Source organism: Anopheles maculipalpis, chromosome X (genome assembly GCF_943734695.1).
Source record: "Anopheles maculipalpis chromosome X, idAnoMacuDA_375_x, whole genome shotgun sequence".
NCBI lineage: Eukaryota > Metazoa > Arthropoda > Insecta > Diptera > Culicidae > Anopheles > Anopheles maculipalpis.
The window spans coordinates 15,519,589-15,543,678 of NC_064870.1; the positions used below are offsets into that span (position 1 = coordinate 15,519,589).

The 24,090-nt window shown below is 41.0% G+C and overlaps 1 protein-coding gene across 1 annotated transcript in view; it reads left to right on the forward strand.

Moving 5' to 3' along the window:
* Positions 1-106: 106 nt before the first annotated feature.
* The window catches only part of LOC126563897 (uncharacterized), a 42,501-nt gene continuing 18,517 nt past the window's right edge, over positions 107-24,090 (forward strand). The window contains exons 1-2 of the mRNA XM_050220691.1: positions 107-460; positions 530-607. Coding sequence (XP_050076648.1) covers positions 107-460; positions 530-607 — 432 coding nt within the window. The remainder of the gene's footprint in view (positions 461-529; positions 608-24,090) is intronic.

Genomic DNA, 24,090 nt, shown 5'->3' on the forward strand with positions numbered 1-24,090 from the left:
GTTATCACCTTGATCGTAGCAGTGTGCATTGTTTATTGTTTGAATCGTTTGCCGGCCGGTGTTTAGTAGAAGTGAAAATGTTGGTGGTTCTCGATTTTTTGGAAAAATGAGCGAGCCAGAGCTTGAAAATGACAACAACGAAGTCCGGGATCGTTCCCGATCTCGTTCCCGTAGTCCGCATGCACGTCGTTTGTGGGTTCAAGACTTATTCCTGAACCGAAACGAAACCGGCAACCGGCTACTGACCGACATCACGACATCGGGTATATACGAGACGATGAACCGATTTTTAAGGATGAAGAAGGAAGATTTCTTCCATTTACTGTCCCTTGTTGGTCCAAAAATTGCGAAAATGGACACAGATTTCCGCAAAGCAATCACGGAACAGGAAAGGCTGCTGATAACATTGCGTTATCTTGCGACTGGAGAGACATTTACCAGCCTCCAATACGTGTTCCGGGTAAGTAATATTATTTTAGCTATTTGCTTTTTGCTAAGCACACTTTTATCAATCAACATATAATTTTAGGTGTCGAGGCATTCTATCAGCAGAATAGTTAAAGAGACGTGCGCATGTCTTATCGAGGCTTTGCGGGATTATGTCAAGGTAAGTTGCGGGTGTAACCAGCCTCGCTTCAGTGTTTATGTGTTTAAAACGTTCAGCCAGGTGGCAGGCACCAGGGCCTGCCAGTAAACTTTCCCGTTTGCCGGGGCCAACCATTGCTCTGGGGACTCTTTGGCTAGAGAAACAGAATACATTGCGAACAACTGTACTCTAATCGCATGAATACAACGGTGTGAAGGTAAAAAATGATTTTCTAAATATTATTGCGATTGATAAAGACATCAACCCACACACAACAGTATTGATGAAGAGAGTAGAGTTGAAATTATAGCGAAAAACCTCATTTTTTCTACATGCATCTTTGGATCAAAATTCACTGCTTGGGTAGTAGATGCCGGCGGATAGTTCATGAAAAACGGAGCCGGAATGAACGTGTGAAATGTGCTGCACTACGTTTTCCTCTTCAACGTCCTCGTATAAAAAGAGTCAGCCGGAATCGATTCCGATCCGTGGGTGCAGCGGGTGCGCTAGGTCGGAGTTGGAATCAAATCCGACCCGCGGGTGCAACGAGTTCGGGTCGACCCGAAAGATCAGTAGGTGCGAGAAAGCATAAGCGAATCCGACCCGTTGGTGCAGCGAGTTCGCATCTTGTGGCGAAACCTCCTCCTTGGCCGCTATCGCAGCCCACGCGTCGCCCTTCAAAACTACATTTTTATAGTTTTTATTTTTTTTCTCCCACAAAACACGGTGCTTTTGCACCTCGGCAATGAAGCGGAGGCTTTTTTCATGATCCTGGAATGAAAAAGAAAATTCAGTTAAATACTTCCCTTTTTTAATTTAAATTAAAACAACAGAAAGGTCGACAATCGCGTGATAATTCGGTCATGCTAGCCGTCACACCGGAACCACAGTGATAATAATAACACGTGCTATTTTTATATTAAATGTATACAAATAGGCCGGTAAATTTTGCTTACAATTTTATAAAAAAAAAAGTTCTACCAAGCAATATGACAAAGCCGTTCCTCATGAATAAAAAAACTCGCTCTATACTAAAAACCGCTACAATACCAAAACGAACAACCAGTTTCACACACTCTGCAATGTAGTTTAAATGATGAAATAGATGGACAAACCCTACAACAAATTATTTAAGCACTTGTGAAACCTACAAACACTACATTTTTCAATAAAATGTTCAGCTCAATTGCGGCCCCGAGCCGAGCCGGCGATTCACAGACAACAGTTCACACACACACACACACAATTTTCGTTAAAAACAGTTGTACTTACTATTTTTTCATTGCGTCCACTGCTTCCTGCTTGTTCCATGGCTAGAAATACAATATGTATGTTAAATTACCACATATTTTCAAAAAAACATACACGACAAAATATCGAACATACTCACCGAGCTGTTTGTTTACTGGTTTGTGATCAAAATTATAGGCTCCTCGACCCAAAACGCTTTTTGACAGATAAATTATACCAGCCTCTAGCTTCGACCCGCCGCCGCTAGATGGCGTATGCGTTCACAAAAATTACACTCAGGAGTACGATCAATGTAGCCCGGCCTTTAAACAAGCATTTGAGGAATTTGAAAAAGCATCTGGAGCCAAACTGAACACGTCCAAGTCGGTAGCAATGGATATTGGCTTAATAAACAACAGGAATAGGATTGTAACCGATTGGATAAAAGACGACAACAAAATAAGAATATTGGGCATATTATTCACAAATTCCTTTCGATTAACCATGAAATTCAATTGGGAAGCCACGACCCACAAATTTGCCCAATTAGTGAGGCAACACAGTTGACAATACGGCACTGGACCGTCACATTCAATTGTAAATAGTGAGGCAACACAGAATGAGGGAACTAAACATCCACCAGAAAGTCATACTAGCTAATACGTTTTTAACATCAAAACTGTGGTATCTAGGCTCAGTGATGACTATTAGTAAGTTTCATCTGGCAAAAATAACTTTCCTACTTGGTAGTTTCATATGGGCAAACGGTGGCCCTCGTGTCAAAATGTTTCAATTAGCGTTGAGTAAGGCCAAAGGAGGGCTAAATTTATTAATACCACAACTAAAACTCAAAACATTATTACTGAATAGACACATTCGTGAAAAAGATTCAATGCCATTCACAAGCAACTTCTTGAATCAAAAAGATATACTTGCTTAATACCAATAAGATCAGAATTAGCGTATCTAGATAACAAAAATAAAGCTGAACCCACAGCAAAGGGAATATACAAACAGATAGTAAATTCATTGCCACCACCTCATATACAGACAAAAATCCCAACACGAAAATGGAATAGAATTTGGAGAAACATTAACAACAATAGTTTGAACTCAAAACAACGAAGCTATTATTACCTTATGGTCAATGAAAAAATATTTACAGAAGAGCTGAAACACAAATTCGGAATGAAAACGAACCCAAATTGCGAAAAATGTGGAGAAAAAGAAAATTTGGAACACACATTTAAAGAATGTCACACGGTTAATTCTTTATGGAATATGTTTTCGGAAATAGCTAACGAAAAACAACTTGAAGTACCAACGTTTAATGAACTCAGCAAACCGGAACTAAGCATTTTGAAAAAAAAAATCACAGATATAAAATAATGTCCATGTTTATAAATTATATAATCACAGTCACTGAAGAAGATACAACTAATAGCATTGATAAGAATCTACTAGAACACATGATAAACTGAAAGGAAGCACTAGAAATAAGATAGATATAAGAAATAATATATTTTGAATATAAAGCGTTTTATAAAAAAAATCGCTTCAATATAGAGGTTGTACCAATAGTGAGCGTTAATCCTGATGCCGTTGGCTACAAAGACACAGGTGGCCCAATACCGCTGCATTTAGGCCCATACGTGGACAATGAAACCGTACTGCAAGCGACATCCCTTGAGCTTATCGATACACCTGATGCACTATTGGGATTGTTGAGGCGTTCAGGACCCCTGGAAGGGCGAAACCGCTTGGGCGAAAATGTGTCACGGGTCGGGGCTCGAAAGCGACCACTGTGAGGCGAAAAATAAGATATATAATCGCTACGGGAGCAAGAGAAGGTGCCTTTTCTCGTCACACACTCTATCAAGTAAGGTCAGCGGACCAAATTTTGAATTTTTTTTTATTCCTTTTTACTTCTACTTCTTCTTCGTCTTTATACAAACAAAGCAAAATAAAAACGTCTGTATAAAATAAAGCAAAAAAAAGGGAAATTACAAGACTTCCGCGCGACTGTCCGAATAGGGATGGAGTGCTTTAGATTATGCTTATGTGCTGGATGACGATCAATGGATATGCAATATCCTTAAGAAAGGGAGGAACCGTTAATGAGGACAACTTGTTTCGGCAGCTGTGTGCTAACGACGCGATTGAACTATGGAAGAAGTTCATTAAGTATGTAGACTTCTCAGAAAGATATGGACGCGATACGGACACAGCCAATCGACTAGCTGCACGTGTGGTAAATAATATGCTGCGAGTGCGAAATTTCGATGTCTATGCGGATGCGCCCATGCCAACACTGAACGAGATGACGATGTTGGAATTTTGTGTAGCAAATTCGAAACTTTTGATCCTCAAGCAGTTAATTATACAATCGGGTAGAAGGATGAACACTTTGGACAGCTGCATCGTCGATCGATTGTTTCAACTGGCCATTGACAAAACAGCTTACCGTTCAATAGTTTACCTTGTTGAACACAATCGTTCACTCCTGTACCAGATTGAAGACAACAAGGTATTAGTCGGTTGTGCTAAAGCCGCAGTTGACCTTGATCAAGAGAATATTTTTAAAGTGATCTTTCACGAGTTGTGTGCTCGGCACGAGATTCAGTGTTGCCACGAAGAGGATACTATCGATCGAGAAGAAATTCTGGGCGAGCACGATGAAACGTTCCAACATCCCAGTCAACATCCCGTTTGTTAAACATTGCTGTCTCAAGTGGTTGGAATGCGGTGATCAATGGAAACGATTCAACGACGACGATGAATTTGATTTGGAATGTTTTTTAGCACATGTGATAAACGTCGGCAGCTTACCGATGACAAGGTACATCGTACAGAAAACGAGCATGAAGGTTACCAACGCATTAATTGTGAAGCTTTTAAAATTATTCCATTGCACAAGTCACGCGAAATCCTTACCACAGTTCCAATATCTTATCAACAAGACACTCGATCTACACAGTGTCGATGAGGATAGACGAAATTTGCTTCACATCGTACTAGAGGATCGTTGCGTGTACCTGCTGCCGTGTTTAATCGCCAGAGGCTTTGGCCTAATGCAGATAAACAAGCTTACCAACGTATGTAAGAAGCTTTTATTCCTTAGAGCTCCATATCGTACGGCCAACACATTTTCCTACCTTCATCAAACATTGCGTCTGAACAGTTTCGCACCCTTTGAAGCAACGGGCATTTTTGATATCGCAATTGCCCACCATCGTTATCAAGTGGCACTTGGACTGGTTCATGCTAATGATAGTGTAGAAGATAAAAAAAATTGTAATCGATTTACTTACAGCGATGTTATCCAAACACAAAGAAGACCGTTTGTTAAGCTTTTTAGGTCTGTCTGAACTTCGGATCTACTATAAAAATGCAGAGGATGATAACTTATGGAGTGCAGCCTTTTACTCCATCCGTAAACAGATACTGATTGTTTAGCACCATAGCTAACCACCTCAAGACTTTACGGTCTTACGTGTACCTTTAAATTTTGGGTTTGTCCTACAAAATAGCCTTCTTGATTGAATTGGTTGTGGTGTAACTTTCAGAACTTTATACAATTCGGTTTGAAATGAAATATTGAGGATAGAAACTATTTTTAGCTGAATAAACATTTGTAATAACCTACGTGTTTGAATCTACTCGCAACAGTTTTCTCAAAGTTGATAAATAAAATCAAATCCTGTTAACTTGGTGGCTAGAGTGTGCTAAGCCTCAGCATTAGACGGGGTTTTTTAGGTGGAAAATAAAGAATACTATTAAACCTTTTAGCACAAACACAACTCACTTCTTTCAAAATTAAACCAATCTTACAATAACCCTTTTACAACATCCACAAGAAATTACTAATGTAAATAGGATCATGGCAAAGATACTTACTTCACAAAAGGCATTCACGGAGAGTGGTGGTGTGTGGTGTGAGGTCGCTCCTCACACTCGAATGCGTGCAGACGTGTTTTGCGAGAGCTAAGCCAAGAAGTAGCGAAATATAAATCAAGTGCTAATCACAGTATTCATCTCTCTCAGACGCCCATCATGGGCCGTATCAAACGTATCGGGAGAAAGAGAGGGGCAACGCTGCCTCTCTCCACATTTCAATCCTCAGTGTACGGAAGTTCAAAATCAAAATCAAAATCAAAAAGGCCGTTGGATCAACAGAACCAATTTGATATATTGCAAACAATAGACGATCAGGAGATCGTAAACAAACATTCAACGCAACGAACAACTACAACATCCAGGACACCAACGTTGGAGACATCCACAAGAAGATTATCACCGCAGGTGTTGTACGATATACGACAGCTGTAACAAACAAGGGCATTGTAGTGCGCACTACTACAGTAGACGATTTCAATGTAGTGATAAACTACTTAAAACAATGCCAAACGGACTTCCACACTTATCAACTGGAGGAAGACAGAACTACCAAAATTGTTCTAATGGGTCTTATCGGCATGGAAACAGAAGAAATCACAAAAATTCTCAAAGAAGAAAATTTGACACCTGTGACGATAAAAAAAACTAGCAGTTAACAAAAAGCGGTATGAGGAGCAAGCGGTATATCTGCTTCATTTCAACAAAGGCACTGTCGACCTAAAAACGCTGCGTTTTATCAAAGCTTTGAACCATCAAGCAGTATATTGGCGGTACTACTTTAACAGCAACAGCATAATGCAGTGTAAAAATTGTCAACGGTTCGGCCATGGAGCGGCAAATTGTTACAAGCCAGCAAAGTGTATAAAATGTGCAGATCATCACGTATCATCCGAGTGTCCAGTGGCCAAAGGGTCAACGGACGGGCAAATCCCGGATGCCCGTAACGACAGAACAAGAGAACAACCGATAAAAGCAAAGTCAAATTACCAACACCAAAACGGGTAACAATATCTACGTAAGATTTCCCGTACTTACCAACCTCGCAACCTCTACGTCCCCAAATCGTAACTACGAATACACATCCATCGTGTACGCAACGATCTCAAACTAACACACATGCAAACGTAACTGCATCTAATCAGAACGTTCTCTTCGGGCCCGATGAACTAGCCCAAATAATCACGGAAACGTTTTCGTGCCTTAAAAAATGTTCAACCAAGGAAGATCAGATTATGGTAGTCTTTCAAATAGTTCAAAAATATTGCTTTCCGTGATGGCGGTCTTAAATAATATCTCTCTTTCATACTGGAATGCAAACGGCATCTACAACAAAACACAGGAGCTAATTCAATATTTGAAAGATCATAATGTTGATTTGATTGGCATTGTAGAAACTTTTCTCAAACCGATACAGAAATTCTCGATACCTGTTAATACCACGCACAGGTTAGATAGAACAGACGGTGCCAAAGGAGGAATCTTAATCTTAGTTAAAAATCACATTCAACACAAAGTAGCAAAAAGTCCAAATCTTAAAATAATCGAAGCAGCAATACGGCCTGGCCGTCCTTTATGAATAAAAAAAAATAATCGAAGCATTAGAAGTTAAATTGTCTACTACAAAAGGTTCCATTGCCTTCACTACAGCATATCATCCAGGCTCACAAACTGATGTGAGTAAATTTAAGAATGATATTAAAACCTTAACCAATAGAAAAAATAGCTTTCTGATAGGCGGCGACCGCTGGACACAGACTATGGAACTGTTCTATTACAAATTCAGCTGGAAACTGCCTATTTAGGGAAATGCAAATAGGTAGTTTTACCATTTATCACCCAAATTCACCTACATACTACCCACTAGATCCATTGCGAAACCCCTCTACAATAGACTTAACATTATCAAATGCCACTTGCGAAATATCCGACTTAATCACCAAAATCTGCTAGACCTCAGACCACCTACCCGTGATCTTTTCCGTTTCTACTTCAAAACTAACAAACAATTACGAACAAAAAATATTTGATTACAGCAATGCAAATTGGAAGATATTCAAAGAACACATAAATACCACGCTAAATCCAATTGAGACACAATTAAGTGATATCCAAAACTATACACAAATAGACGAAATGATAAAAAACTCATATTAACCATCACAACAGCTCATAACTTATCAGTCCCTCTCATAACACCCAGTAACTACAGGATTATTATACCATCAGAAATAATCTCGCTCATAAAAATCCGAAATATTGCTCAGAAAAGATGGCAAAGACACAGACATGACGTTTCTTTTTAAAATTCATATTACCGACTCAAAAAGACAATTGAACTAGCTCTGTCTGAATTAAGAAATAGAGAATGGGCAATAAAATTTAATGTCAATGAATAACGATCAAGCCAAAAATAACAATAAACCCTAGAAAATCGTACGCATTATTAAAAACAACACTAGGTCAATCCCCCCACTGAAATGCAATAATAAAAGTCTAATAACTTCGGAAGAAAAATGTAAAGCACTTAAAAAACAATTCGAATCAGCACAAAATATTACAACACACTCAAACAGAAATGTAGAACTTAAAGTGGCTAGGCATATTAGAAATTTACAAAAGACATCCATTACAACAGATCAAATCATTGGAAAACTGATACTAGACTAAAATATCTGACAACCGTAACAACCGGTCGCTAAAAAGACTACCGCGTAAAGCCTCAAACTTGGCTACTTTCTTAGTCACTGGAAAATAGCTAAAGTTATCGCAATTCCAAATTCCAGTTAAAGATCTATTCCAAGCAGAAAGTTATAGACCTATCCGCCTATTAAGTAACCTTGGTAAAATATTCGAAAAATGCATTGAAATCCAAATGAGATTACACACCTCGATAAATAACATAATCCCAATTGAACAGTTTGGATTTCAACCCACAGTTTCTACAACACACCAGCTACATAGATTAACTAAAGACATAAGAGAAAACAGACACAAAAGAAAATCTACAGGCCTAATCCTCTTAGACAGTGAAAAGGCTTTCGACAGAATTTGGCATCAAGGACTGATTCATAAACTCATAAATCTTAAATTCCCAATAAATCTTATTAAAATCATCGAATCCTTCCTTAAAGAGAGGAAAAATTACATACAAATTGGTAAATGCGTATCAGAAGAGTACACTCCCACAGCAGGAGTACCTCAAGGCAGCACATTATCCCCTCTTCTTTATCCGGTTATAAGCCGACTAAGCTCCTAGGCAGAAAAAAAAACGCTAAATCGAAATTCAGCCTAGTTGTAATTACTTATTTAGGTTAGATAGGTATAAATAGCTTGTTATTGTTTTTAATTTGCAAAGCGTTTGCTCAGGACATTCTTTGCTCGAATGTCAGGCGTGACACCAAGCGTGACTGCTCGAATGCGGATCCGCTTGAATCAGGATCGAGCGTATCGCAAGTCCACGAATTTGCGATGGTGGAAAACTATAAAAGGGCTAATTGGCGAATCATCGAGCTCTTTTTTCCAACATCAACGCGCGCGAAAAACAGTGTAATTTTTTTAACGCCACACCACACACCGTACCACGATATAATCGAGAACTACGAAAATAAAGTGTAGTTAAGAAAACGCTAACTTCGCGAGTGAATTATTTCGGAATAAAAGTGCAATATCACCGTACGTTGCTAACGCAACATAGCTAGTAAGTTGTTAGCCATAATCTTCTAGATTTAAGCATAGTTTGTTAAGGTAACCCCCTACCCCCTTTTTTTAAACTTGTTGGGTTTTTTCTGAAAACTTTCCCACTCATATTTTCCAAACGCCTTACAGGTAACGAATTGACCTACCAAAAATCGCTATGCCAGCAAAGTTATTCAAAATGGTGAGGAAAGACGCGAAAGTCGAACCCGCTCAAAGAACTTTCCATGTAAAAAAATTATATTATACTCAATGAAACTCACTACTACTACCACTACTAATACTACTACCTGATAGATATGATAGAGGTTCGAGTGAATTTTTCGAATAAAAGGTAACGAGAGCGAAAATAAATTAATCTTCACATAATTTTACTAAATTTGCATGGTTTATGTTAAATAAAACAAAAGTTTACGTATTTCTAGCGTTATTTTTAGCATAATTTAGTTTGGACAACGATTTATCGTCTTTTTTAACTATTATTTCAATGGCCACCTACCCGGGGTATGTTTAGCCTTTTTATATTTCAATAACATTCAACATAATGAAGCTACCAATTTGAAACATTTGGAAAGCGTAGAATAATCTTTTTTTTCTCTATCATGTAGCAAAAACCCAGATTTAAGTATTTTTTAAAAAATTGTTTTCAATCTAATCGATTTTTTGATTGACTTCAAGTATCCGTACATTTTACCTTCACACTTTTTCACTTCACAATGAAGCTGGATGCCTTTGATAAAAATCACCAAATACACAAACTGAAAACGACTAAGTCCCAGAAGAGCGAGAGCGAAGAAAGGCAGTAGAATGTTAGAAAGAGATGGGCTGTGAAACAACCAACGACGATAGCAACGACATTCAAGCTTGTGGAGTTGAGGGGGTTGAGGAAGCATACAAACGCATCGAAACGGGTAAAAATCGTGCAACAATGACAGTTGGGTTGTATGAATATACAAAGATGTTTCAACAATGCTAGATGGGTAATATCACAATTGTATATCACATTAACTTCCTAAGATCACCACATAAATCAAGCTAACTTGGTTCGGTTAGTTGCCGCCTTACATCCGTTATGCAATCATTTTACAGATCAAGGTGCATCAACGTCCGTCGTTTCTTGGGGACATGCACTAATATACGTGAGATTCGCCTGACATTCTCAGGACACGATTGTCTTTCGCCAAATTGATTTGCCTCCATATATATTAAATTAAATAGGAGCCTCAGAGCAAAGGCGACTATAGGGACATGCGAGAGACAACGATCGAAAGTGGACCAAGCAGCCAAGTACGTTCATGATTTTAGTCGCTAAAATTGTGAACAAGATCTCAGTACTTCCGGCATTATCGTTCACTCTTGACTCATAGTGCAAGAGACCCCACTATGTTGTCCTCTATTGCTTCTCCTATTCAGCACATCAGTGTGCTTTAATGAGAACGAACCGGAACGGGACGTACCGTGTTCGATTGCTCGTTCAACATGCTTCCCTTGTAAGACGATGACTAGCAGCGTTGGGGTTGGGTTCGATTACTCCATGCCTGGTGTTTGCCCATCGTATACGCTTTCTTCAGACTTATAATTTATCATAGTTTACAAATTTGAAATCGATTGTCCGATAGCTAATGAGTTTCCCTTTCCTGCTTCAAAACTGTTTCTTGCCAATGCAATATCAACAAATTTGAAATTTGGCATTTAAAAAATACCAAATTAACGAAAGTGCTCTGCTTTCTATTTCGATTGTCAAAGCAACCATTGTTTGTAAGTATGTGATTCTACATTTCTTCAAACTTCCAGTATCATACACTTGTCATTTGTAAAGTCCTTCGTCCACCATCACTGTACACTGATCATATCGAGAACGTATTCCTAGAGATGGACGACGAACAAAACGCGATGGAACATCATCCGGGGCGGCAATGGAGAGGCAACAGCGAGTGTTAAAAAACGAGCGGCTTCTTTTACCTTTTCTTTATTACCAAGCTCTTTAGATACAATAGAGAGAAAGAAAGAAAGAGCCAAAAATTAGTCCGCTGTTCGCGCGCGCTAATATTAATTTTCCTATCTTTATCCGCTCGTGATACGTTTTCGAATGACTCGATCGTTCCCTAACTGATCCCGGGGCAGGCTCGTCCTGCCCTTTTCTGATCCTTCTTATTTCTTCTATTCTTCTTCTTGCCTCCTAACTGACAGGGCGTTGAGAACCTTATAAAGTTTCCAACATTGTCCCCCCAAGTGTGCCACGGTTGAATAATCTAATCGTCTACAGCCCGTAAACACTTGAAACGTTTAACCCGCCGTAGTGACCCAACCTCTCCTTTATCTTATCTGCGTATCATCTAATCAACTAGAGCCCGTAAACGCTTGAAACGCTTAACCCGCCTTACGTGATGACGCAACCTCTCCTTTCTCTTATCTAAGCTATCAACCGTGGCTTCACTTCCTTTACCCTGTCAGTTATCGCGTGTGTAGTCCTGTCATTTACGTGTCGTGTACGTATGTGTGTTTGTGTGTCGCGTAGTTGTTTCTTTTCCTTGCTCCGTTGGAACCACGCGGTTTTCTATTAGGCTGTAACGTCCAAGACTGCTTGTTGCGCCTATGAGTATGCAATTATTATCCCGTAATATCGTGTACATATGTTAGTGTAGTCTAGGTATAGAATAGGCCTTAGTGTAAGTAATATTGTAAATATTGTAGGTGAATACAAATAATTCAGTCTTAACGTAAACCCCCGACGGAAAGGTCACAAACAACGATCCGAAAGAAGCAAGCGAGGTATCGAACATTTGGTCCTTCGAACCGGATCCGCAGAAGGAAGTTGTGCAGTTTGGAAAAGTAGTGCTGCGTACTAGTGTTAAAACGGAGAATATTCGATACAGACTTTCGGTAGAAAATCGTTGTGCGTAGTTCAACAAAAGACATTTATCGTAGTGACGCTTGTATGTGACTTTGTGTGTGTAAGGGTTTAACGATTAAGGCCAACGGATAAAAAACTGATAATAATCGTATCGCAGTGTGATCGAGTTTAAATTGAAAACAGTCGGAGGATAACACAAGTTGTAGGACAAAACGGTTCAAATTGATTGTTGGAGTGGGTTGCATGCGCGTTGTGCGAAAGTTAGCGTTGTGGCGGTCAGTAACATGAGTACACCATCGCTTCATTGTGTCGGTCAATAACCTGAGTACACCATCGCTTCGTCAATTTGGGCGCGTAAGGTTGGCGTCAGTGCGGCCATAATAGTGTACAGTGGGACAATTCAGTACGTCGTGTCGTGGACAAAAATATAATAATAGTAAAATAAAACAAGTTTAATTAAATCGTTGTAATGCCACCAGAAAATAAAATGAAAAAAATAGCAAGGGTGTATAAAGATCGTCACTCGTGGATAGCAACGTTCGTCGAATTTGTAGACAATTATAATGATTCCGTGCATCGTGCAGAGTTACCAAGTCAAGTGAAGGCGTTAGAGGAAGCAAAGGGGGCATACGAGGATGTAAGAGAAAAACTATTGCTGGAAGATGAGGAGGCTGACGAGGTACAGATGCGTAACGATCGAAAGGAGTTTTATAAAAAATACCATAAAGTGAAAGGTTTCATTATGGATTTGCAAAAGGCTGATGAAAGTGCGCATCCGATTGCGAATAGCACAATGGCAAATAATACAACGTCCGCGAGTGTTAAAATGCGTTTACCAAAACTAGAACTGCCAACGTTTGATGGGAACATTACACAGTGGGTGACATACAAGGATCGTTTTGTGTCATTAGTGCATGATGTGCCGGAACTTCCTGAGGTGGCAAAACTTCAGTAGCTGTTAGCGTCGCTAAAGGGAGAAGCTGCACTGCAATTTGAGCATGTGCCTCTCGAAGACAAGGGCTACGCGCCAATGTGGGAGACCTTACTGCAGAGATACGACGATAACAAGATCCTTCGGAGGGAATACTTCAAGGCACTTATTCAGCTGGAGCCCATGAATGCCACAACATCATCTGAACTGACCCGAGTAGTAAATGAGACAAGAAGATTGGTTCAAGGAATGAAACGGCTTGATGAACCCATACAACACTGGAATACGCCACTCACGACGCTGGTAACGTATAAACTCGATAAGACCACATTAATGTATTGGGAACAATTTGCAGTGGAAAACCTGACCGACAGTTACGAGCAATTGATGGAATTTTGCGAAAAACGGATTCGCATCTTAAATAGTACCGCTCTCCACAGCGTCGGAGTAATTGGCACGAGAGCCGCTGCAAAGGTCTACCAGCGAAATCGTGTTCCAGATCAGAAGATGAACAGAACATCCCAATCATATTCAGTCACATGTGCAGCCCAATCATCGCGTAACAAGAAAACTTGTCCAGCTTGCAATGCAGATCACCCCCTAGACAGCTGTTCAAGATTCATGGAAATGTCAATTCTACAGCGTGAAGCTTTGGCGAAGAGTCACCGACTATTTTTTAGCTGCTTAAAGGCGAATCACCAAATAAGGTTTTGTCGAAATAGCACCAAGTGCAATAATTGTCATGGCAGACATCCTACACTTTTGTGCAAACGGCAAGAAGAAGATAAGGTGATATCACAGTCAACAGCAGAAGAGGTGGAAACTACGACAATTAATGCCACCACCCGAGAATCCGGCAGGTCAAAAACGATGGTGTGGCTATCGACGGCAGTGGTGTTGATTTGCGGAAGTAATGGAGAGGAGATGCCCGCGAGAGCTCTATTGGATCAAGGATCCCAATCGAACTTTATATCCGAACGACTGGCCCAGCAATTAAGATTAAAGAGAACCCGAGTTTCGAACCCCTTATCCGGAATAGGGACGGTGTCAGTGACAGCAACCAGTATGGTATCTGCCAGAATAAAATCACGTGTGTCCGAGTTTCAGACGTCGCTGCAATTGTTGGTGTTACCGCGAGTAACGTCCGACTCTCCGAGTCGAGTTGTAGAGGTGAAGTCGTGGAACCTACCAGCAGGAATACCGCTTGCAGATCCAGCGTTTAACAAACCAGAACGAATAGATCTACTGATAGGAGCTGGATTGTTTGCCGAATTGTTGCAAGATGGAAAGATTAAATTGGCGTCATATCTTCCCCGATTGCTCGAAACTAAGTTGGGTTGGATTGTCAGCGGAAGAATGTCAAAGGCAAGTGAAGACGGTTTCAACGATGGCATCGTGGCAGAAAGTATCAGTGCGTGGTTTGAGAAGGTAGTCTGTCGACTTCTACGGGACGAAGGTCAAAAGGATTACCTTATACAACTCTCCTAAAAACTTCGTCTTTGGCACACACATAGCACCAGCTCTTATAGAAGGATGTAAATTAAACTTCCATATTAATCTTACCTACACAATATGAGAAAAATTTAAATATATGAAGCACAGTAGCCACCCCGTCAATGAAAAGGGCATATAATATCCCGAAGACTGAAGATTTTACTCGGTAGACTTCTCGATTCGTTCTGTATTTCTTCTCCTTCTTTTTTCGTATGCTGTCATTCCCGTCAAAATGACTGTTGTCAAGGATACATATTTATTCGCTGCTTAACCTAAGGTTTATAATTTTTTAACGTTTACAACTCGGCTATCCTGAGCTTTGAATTGACCTCAATTCTACTGTACTAACTTAACTAAATATATGTATGCATTTGATTTACAGATTTCACGCAAGTCTAATTGTGCTATTTTCAGGATACAGTATTACCTTGAAGCTTTGTGACTGCACCTGCATCAGTCTCGAAAATGGCAGCAGTGGATGTTTTGTTACGTTCAGGACAGTTTTTGTACACATGGTTGTAAACGTTAAAAAATTATAAACCTTAGGTTAAGCAGCATATATATATGTATCCTTGACAACTGTCATTTTGACGGGAATGACAGCATACGAAAAAAGAAGGAGAAGAAATACAGAACGAATCGAGAAGTCGACCGAGTAACACCTTCAGCCTTCAGTCTTCGGGATATTATATGCCCTTTTCATTGACGGGGTGGCTACTGTGCATCATATATTTAAATTTTTCTCATATTGTGTAGGTAAGATTAATACGGAAGTTTAATTTACATCCTTCTATAAGAGCTGGTGCTATGTGTGTGCCAAAGACCAAGTTTTTAGGAGAGTTGTATAAGGTAATCCTTTTGACCTTCGTCCCGTAGAAGTCAACAGACTACCTTCTCAAACCACGCACTGATACTTTCTGAGATGTTCCCAGCAAAAGGCGTGATCATGCTATTAATGCATTCGAACGCGTCACGCACTGTAGTAGAGGCGTTTTCAATATTGACAAATGATTTTGCTCCGATGCTCACTTTTAATTCCGCCATTTCTTTTTGAAGCGCAAGAATAGTTTTCTTCCGTATAATTATGTATCCTTGACAACAGCATACGAAATAAGAAGGAGAATAAATACAGAACGAATCGAGAAGTCGACCGAGGGTAAAAGACTAGAGAAGGCACCCCCTAGAATATTTTGTGTGCAGCACTGTGAGATTTCAATTTTATTGCAGAGTGTGTTTTTGGTGGTGGTCAAAAGAGATAGAATAAATATGATGGGCTTGTTTACAGACCAAAGGGGGTAGGATAGTCGCCGTTTCTGCTTTGTTGTTGAATTTCAATACCAGCTGATGCACAAATTTGTGAGTGGCATTAGGATGTGCATGTAAAAATGAAAATTATGAATCGAGAGGAAACTCGGGCTGATGCGTAAATACCACGCATGTTAGATGTTGGTTGTAAAGGTCCGTATGCAGTGCGGTAGGGTCAGGAAAGTATTTTTTTTTCTTTTTGTTTTGTGAATGGTCAATCTAGCAACAACCCACTTTTTCCAGAGACATCATATTTATTCTATCTAACCGAGTATGCCCGGGATAAGGCAAGGAATAAGGAGGAAATGCCTTATAAATATGATTATAGAATTTGTTCAACACAAGCGGTGTGAACAATACGGCACTGGACCGTCATAATTAGTTATAAATAAATAAATATTTATTCTATCTCTTTTGACCACCACCAAATACACACTGTGCAATAAAATTGAAATCTCACAGTGTTGTACACAAAATATTCTAGGGGGTGCCTTCTTTAGTCTTTTACCCGACCGAGTAACACCTTGAGCCTTCAGTCTTCGGAATATTCATATTTTACACATTATTCCTTCTTCGAAACGAAAACCTTAATTCGGAAGAGCTTGTAGAGCCGGATTTAGCTCGGAGCTGCTAAGCGGAGTAGAGGTTGATAGACCCAATCACATTAAAGCTGCTAACCGAGAATTCTGGGGAGGACCTTTCTGAATTATAGGCCGCTCACCAGTTTGAGGAACGGTGCGTTGGAACCGCCACTGACTACATTGCAAAATGGTGATTCGAATTGTATGAAGAAAAATAGAAGAAGTGTGGCGTTATTTCAAGCAATTTATCGAATTCGTGCAAATATTTACATTATAAATAAAACGAACAAGTTACAAAAAAAAAAAAAGGCTCAGCTCAGTCACAGGCATTTCCGGTTTTTGCTGGCCTTTAGTGGAGTGGTTTTAGTGGTTTTTTAAATGACGTTTAACTGCACATTAGCAGTCATTTAATTACTCGGCAATGATTATAAATTAATTATAATAATTGATTATTATTTGAATATTCAGTAATCATTACTAAATGATTACTGATTGTTTGATAAAATCATTACTAAATGATTCAACAAACATTCTTTTTTGCTAAAAGCATTGCAATAATTTCAGCTCAAAAAAACTATCAAACAAAGAGTGTATGAGTACAAAGAGCAAAGGCTAGTTTTTGCCCCTACTTGGATGTGAATTTTTTCTCCATACTAATTGTATGGGAAAGGACGACGCCGTAGACAAGAGTAGATTTTACCTCTACTTGGATGGGCAGTTTCTCCGTATTCATGATATCTACTATGTTTTTCCGAAACCACACATCAATATTACCAATCTTTCATTTCAATTTTACAATTTAAATCGATGAGAGCATCAGTGCGACCGGATGACCGAGTACATGAGAATCGCACTGTAGTAGAGAGATCTGGGGCGCACACATACCACATCCAAAGTGCCGTGTGTCACTTCGGATTGGAGCGCTTGTTCATCTGACCGGGAATGTACTGACACATGCGCAGTCATACTTCCATTACAATCGACGACGCATCATTTCGACGAATCGAAATGATCGACGCGCGGTTGGCGGCTAGCAGCAACCTGGATCGGGCGATTGTGGCTACCCTCCAAAGTATTTTCGACTCATACAATACGCTGGCTGCCATAATCCAGCATGCGTACGATCGTATGACACCCCACGCGAACCTGCAGTTACACATAAACACACGATTGCAGGGACTCATTATGCGTTGCTATAATTGTCCAACTGACGATAAATTCGGTGATACATAGTTATGTGCCTATGACATGTGACCGTCATATGACACAAGAATATGATGCTATTCCCACGGTTGTCGTCCAGACCGAAGCAGACGACAACTCAGCAATTCTGGACCCCGTTCGCCATCCGACACCGACATGCCCTGAAGCATTCCGCGGCATCAGGCACCGGCTCAGCGCTTAGGGAAAAGAAATAGGAATAGCTTAGAATTAAGTTTTAGTTTGTACTTCGCAACTCAAGCGTGCGGTACGCATAGTTATGAATAAATGTTTAAACTTTAAATTAATAAACCCGCGTCGCTCACATAATTATATTTGTCAGCAACGAACAAGGACAGTCGCGTAAAATTGTTGTGTAGAACCGTAGCATCAGAATTCTCAGCCGTGATTACGAGTAGCATCAGTTTTACGATGCACTCCAATATCCTTTTCTGCATCCGTACCAAAAAGAGTTAAGAGGAGGTAAAAACCCCGGTTTGACAAGTAAAAAGAAGAAGTATGCCAGCACCGATTTGACATTTACTTGAACGAAACGAACCAGCTGATTTAACATGTTTATTATTTACAGTGCAAAAAAGTTAATTAGTGATACGTTTTCCTCTCAACATATAGTATATGCGCGTCAACTGTGCCCAATGATTGCGGTTGATACAACGCAAGACAAGTTAAAGTTCATATGAAAGCAAGTCTTGTCCTGTATCAGACATCATCAATTGCAATCTAATATTACATATGCAGCCAAATCTAGTGCTAAAGGTGAAAGGAACACCATCATGCACAGTAGATATTCGATGGGTCTCGGACGGTTGTTAGGGCTTCCGCTAGCTTCCGGTCACAGTAAAAGAAGCTCTATCAGCTCGTATTGGTACCACGATTGGTACTTAGCACATTCATCACCCAGCGCCCTTCCTGAAGTCGTCTGCTTCTGAAGACTGCTTGACCGAAGTTTGTTTACCTTTCAGTCAAGTAACTGTCAATTTTTTTCCCTAGATGGCATACCCACATAGAGCTATTCTGCGACAACTCCTCTTAACTCACTTTGATCCGTACGCAGAAGTAGGAAGGACGTAAGGCATCTTAAAGACACCGCGCCGTGAACGCGCTCAGATGATATCACTTCCAGGCGACGATGGTACTACGGACTTTGTCGGCCCAGCCGATCAGCAGTTGCAAGATGGAGCACCTGAACAAGGCCAAACCTTGGAGCAAGCAGGAAGACGTGTTATCATTGCACCATCGTTTCCTGGCGGAGTCGTTTCGTGCGAGTTCAGTACCAAGACTCTATGGCTATTGCATTGCGATTGGTGCGATTGGTAAGCCTGATCTCTGCATTACAGTAACGTGCAAACCAAAGTGGCCATCAGTGATCGAGTCTATATTACCACGGCAGTAAGCTTCCGTTCGATCAGATCTCAATTTACGTGTTTTTCGATTGAAACTTAAGGCAATCCTGGAGGACATTTCGGCGATAGTGCTTGGGCTGAAGATCGCACACATTCATGTGATTAAGTATCAAAAACGTTGCATTCCCCATGGTTCACTGTTTGTTGATCCTCGGTGAAGCGAACAAACTACGGTCAGCGGTGGATTACGACCGATTGGTTCCGGCTGAAATTCCCGATAAACTATAAACGAATAGGTTCACTAATCAACAGTGAGCAGCTATAAATTATTTATATTTTTATCATTTTATTTTGTCGCCGCATTGTCAATAATCTTAAATTATTATCCGGTCATATTGGAATATGTTTTTATGCTTCCCCAAAAACATACACACTGGTATTAAGATATATCCTGGAATTTTGTTTCGTAGCCGGAGTTTTGTTGTGTACCCCTGTAACCGGGCCAATTTAACTGAGCTGCATAAACAAAATTAGTATGTCATTCTATGATTGTCACCCTCAGCATGGATTTCGTTCACCGATTCGACGCTCACTTCAGAATAAGTTATTTCCCCTAAAAAGAAAAAATTACCTGCTTTGATCACCTGCGTAAAACCACCGGTAGCTTTGAATCGAATCCTCAATCGTTAATAATAAATCATAATTCCATCACCACCTAGGTGGTGCCAACAGCACTCGGATACCTTCGAGTCCCCATCAACGAACAGCGCTGACATCTCGGCGAAGATTCAGGCTGTACTCGGCGACAAGGGAGCTTCCCGAGTGGTGTGCCAGATGGGTGATCTGCTCCGTCCAGATGGGTGGTGCGGGAAGCAGTGGACGCGAACCTCGAGGGAGCAGCGGGCATAAGCTCCGTCAATCTGTTCGAGCGTCGTGATGGCACGAAACGAACCCGACTTCGTCTCAACAGGTAGACTACATATTTCAGAGCGACGACCAGGTCCAAAGTAACCAGCTACTTGTACCTGGTAAAATAACACGCAAAGTAACCAGGTCTAAAAGTAACCAGGTACACTATAGACTTCAAGGCGACGACCAGGTCCAAAGTAACCAGGTACTAGTAACTGGTAAATTGCATGAGAGTAACAGAGAAGTCCCGTCAGATACCGGTACCTGCTAAAATGTATGGGAGTAACAGAGAAGTCCTACGTACGAGAGCAACGGGGCGCTAGAGACTAAAACAGTTTCAAGGGGGAGTATGAGTCAGGAAGAAAGAAGAGACAGTTTTGCACGAAGAGCACCGAATGGAAAATTATACGGTCAGTTTTGGCACAGTTTATTACTGAATGTTACTTTATTTATTTATTTATTTCAAACGAAATATCTGCCGCTAGGGCTACATATAAGTGACTTAATTGCTAAATGATTTAAAAATTAAACTAAACTAAATACGCATAGGCTAAAACGGACGACAATCGATAGGCTTTAGTCAAACTAGGCATTGCAGAAACAACAAACAGAAAGGAAAAAAAAAAACAGAAAGGAAAAAAAAACTACTACACGGATGGAAAGAACGAATCAAAGAATTGAAGGAGGAGGCGTTGGAAAGACTGATGGGAAAGATGGAAATCAAATAGGTGAGAAGCATTGTTAAACGCCTGAAAACATTGAAGAAGAGGATCACTGGAACCATACATCGTCCGTCTCGAAGGGATAAACAAAAAATTCCGATGCCGCAGCACACGAGATGGAGCGTACATATGAATTCTAGACGTACATATGAAGACGCGTTTACACAATACGTATCATACACAACCTTCATACAACTGCATAGGTAATCATACCGATTACCCAAGCTAAATCTGTTTTCAATGTTTGGTGAGCCTTTTAAACTATCTAAGTCTTTTGGACTATTCACAAATTCTCAACAAAAATATTTGCAGGCAATTATTATGACAATAAAAAAAATGTTAAATGTTCAGTTGTACCGTGTAAAGATGTCTAAGATCTTTCAATGTGATTGACAGCTTAAATTATGAACAAAGGCAGTAGTGAATTGATTTTGTAAGGCAACTAGTTGTTTACAGATTCATTATTTGCGTCTTATTTAACTTCTAGACATCTAAATAGCAGAATATAAGTTCTTCATAAATTTTAAAGAATTATCTCACGTCAACGATAATTGGTAAGAAGAAGTGAAGAAAATGTATTAATGCAGTAAGCATTCATGGATTTGTCTGCCGTTGCAAAACTTAAACAAGCAGACAACAAACTAAAAAAGTGGCAAACTAAAACACGCCATACGAATGATGGTGCACTGCTGGTTGATGTTTTCAAGAATACAAATTGACCTGTTTATTTTGTGTTTTCCAACAGCTGCCATAGCATATGTAATCTTCAAACCGAAGCACAAAAATAAACAATAAAAGTGAATCTTATCATACTGTTAATCTAATCCTGATCAAATTGAGCATTTTTTAAGCATACTACTAAAAAATTGTCAGTCTGCCTCCAACTTCCGTAGTGAGAGGACGTATTCCGCTCGGAAGCGTCTTTGTCTTTTTCGCATACGGCAGATAGTGGTTGTTCTCGAGTGCGAATGGGTAGTCGACGCGATAACCCGTACGCACTTATCGGTGTCTCGGCCTTTCTCCTGTATTCGTGCGGAGAGTGTACCGTTACTTCTATCGATCGAGTGGCGATCGACGTGTGTTCTTGTGTTGTGAGTGTGTGTATCGTTGCTGCTGATCGTTGCAAGCGATAAGCAAGCGTATCGACGTAGCGTTATCGCATCGATCGGCGCTTGTAGCAGCCCTACTGTGTGTGTGTGTGTGTGTGTGTGTGTGTGTGTGTGTGTGTGTGTGTGTGTGTGTGTGTGTGTGTGTGTGTGAGTGAGTTTGTCTATTTGAGCATCGTGTGTCACGGTAAGTGTTATCCTTCCCTATACGCACCGTTGTCCCCGGCTCTACCATGGCGGTAGAGCAGGATGTCTCTGATTCGGATCGGGAGAATGATTCTTGCAGGGAGGCAAAACGAAAGCCTGGGCGCCCTAAGGCTGCACCAGCGGCAAAAAAAATAGCGATCGACGAAAGGCCTTCGACATCGAAGGCCGCATGTAGTAGTGCCACTTTGCAAAGAATTCCCAGGTGGCAAAAAGTGCCCCGCTGACAAAGAGTTCCCCGCTGGTAGCAACTAACGAGCCGCTATCAGAACATCGAGCGCGTGCTTACCCGCCGTCGTGGGAGGGTAAGCCAATAGTGTATTTTATGCCGCGAGTTAAACAACTCGATGTAAGGACGATCGCGGCATCGTTATTTAAAAAGTACCCGGGCGTTGCCGATGTTTTGCGGATGCGCCCAAACAAGATCAGGGTTACCGCAAAGGACCGGGCTCAAGCCAACGTCATTGCGGCTGATCCAGAGTTTACGGAGCACTACCGGGTTTATATCCCCGGTAGTCTGGTTGAAGTGTCCGGCGTGATCCAGGACTTCGAATATCCTGAAGAGGATATTTTTAAATATGGCGTGGGCGCTTTTCAAGCCCCAGGTACGCCAAAAGTAAAAGTGCTCGAGGCAAAAAAGCTTTTTAAGCTTGACGCCTCAGCGAAGGAGGGGAAAAAATATGTTCCGACCTCCTCAATCAGGATCACGTTTGAGGGTACGGTTCTTCCGCAGGCCCTCATTATTGAAGGTCTCCGGATACCGATCGACCGGCCATACGTGCCAAGGGTGGTCACCTGTTCGAAGTGCAGTCGGATCGGTCTTGCCAATCCGTTTTGCACTCGCAAAATATGCTGCGTAAAATGCAGAGGGGCGCCGAGGAGTGCAAAGCCCCTTCTAAAAAATGCTCGCATTGTCGGGAGGACTGGCATGAGGTAGCCTTGTGCCCGGTGTACCGAAAATTGCAAAGGGAACAGACAAAAACGGTAGCTGAGAGGGCACGCGGCTCTTATAGCGACGCCCTTAAAGGTGCGAACGCGTCGAACCCTTTTGCAGTTTTGGATACAGCTGCAAATGGCGAGTCCAACCCAGCTGCACCCGAACAGATGCCTCTGTTCAGATCAGCTCAGCTCAGCTAAACACAGATCAGCTAAGGTCACGAGAGTATCATACAAAAAGGTACAACGGAAGGTCCTAAAAAAACTAAACCTTTGGCACAACAGCGTCTTGCTAAAGCAACATCCTCAGTCCCAACTCGAGACGCTGATCCTTCTGCTTCCGCTCCTCAAAATGCCAGGAAGGACCCCAAGAAGAAGCGATCCCCCCGGACCGAAGCCCCTCTGGAAAGCTTGACTTTTCCAATCGGGGGTTGTCCGAAAACCCCTACCCCGTCCCTTTCCGAGATCCTAAAGTCACTCCTCATGACCCTGAACCTCCCGCAGCACCTGCACATGATCGCTACTTGGGCCCTTCCTTTCCTGAAGGGGATGATCAAACAGTGGCTGGCCCAATGGCCATGCTTAAGCATGATGGTCCGATTGGACGATTAATTCCTCCGATTCCCACCATCATACAGTGGAACTGTAGGGGTTTGCTTGGTAAGTTAGACTCCTTTAAAGCATTAGTGGGCGAGCACAACTGTGATGTGTTCGCCCTCTGTGAAACTTGGCTATCGGAAGACATTAATCTTACCTTCCCGGGATATAATATAATACGTGAAGATCGCATTACCGATATCGCATTACTCCCCACCCCGATAAGATCGGGGTGGGGGAGTACTAATTGGTGTTCTAAAGATTCAGACTTTCACCAGAATACCCACCCCTAGACAAGATATTATTGAAACTTTCGCAGTCAAGGCAAAACTTGTCGATCTTCACGTGACATTTACCTTAATTTATTGAAAAGTTCAAAGAGGATCTTGGAAATTTAGCAGCGGTCTTGCCTGGACCACTTTTGATCCTGGGAGATTTCAACTCTCACGGAGTCGATTGGGGCTGCGAAAAAGATGACATA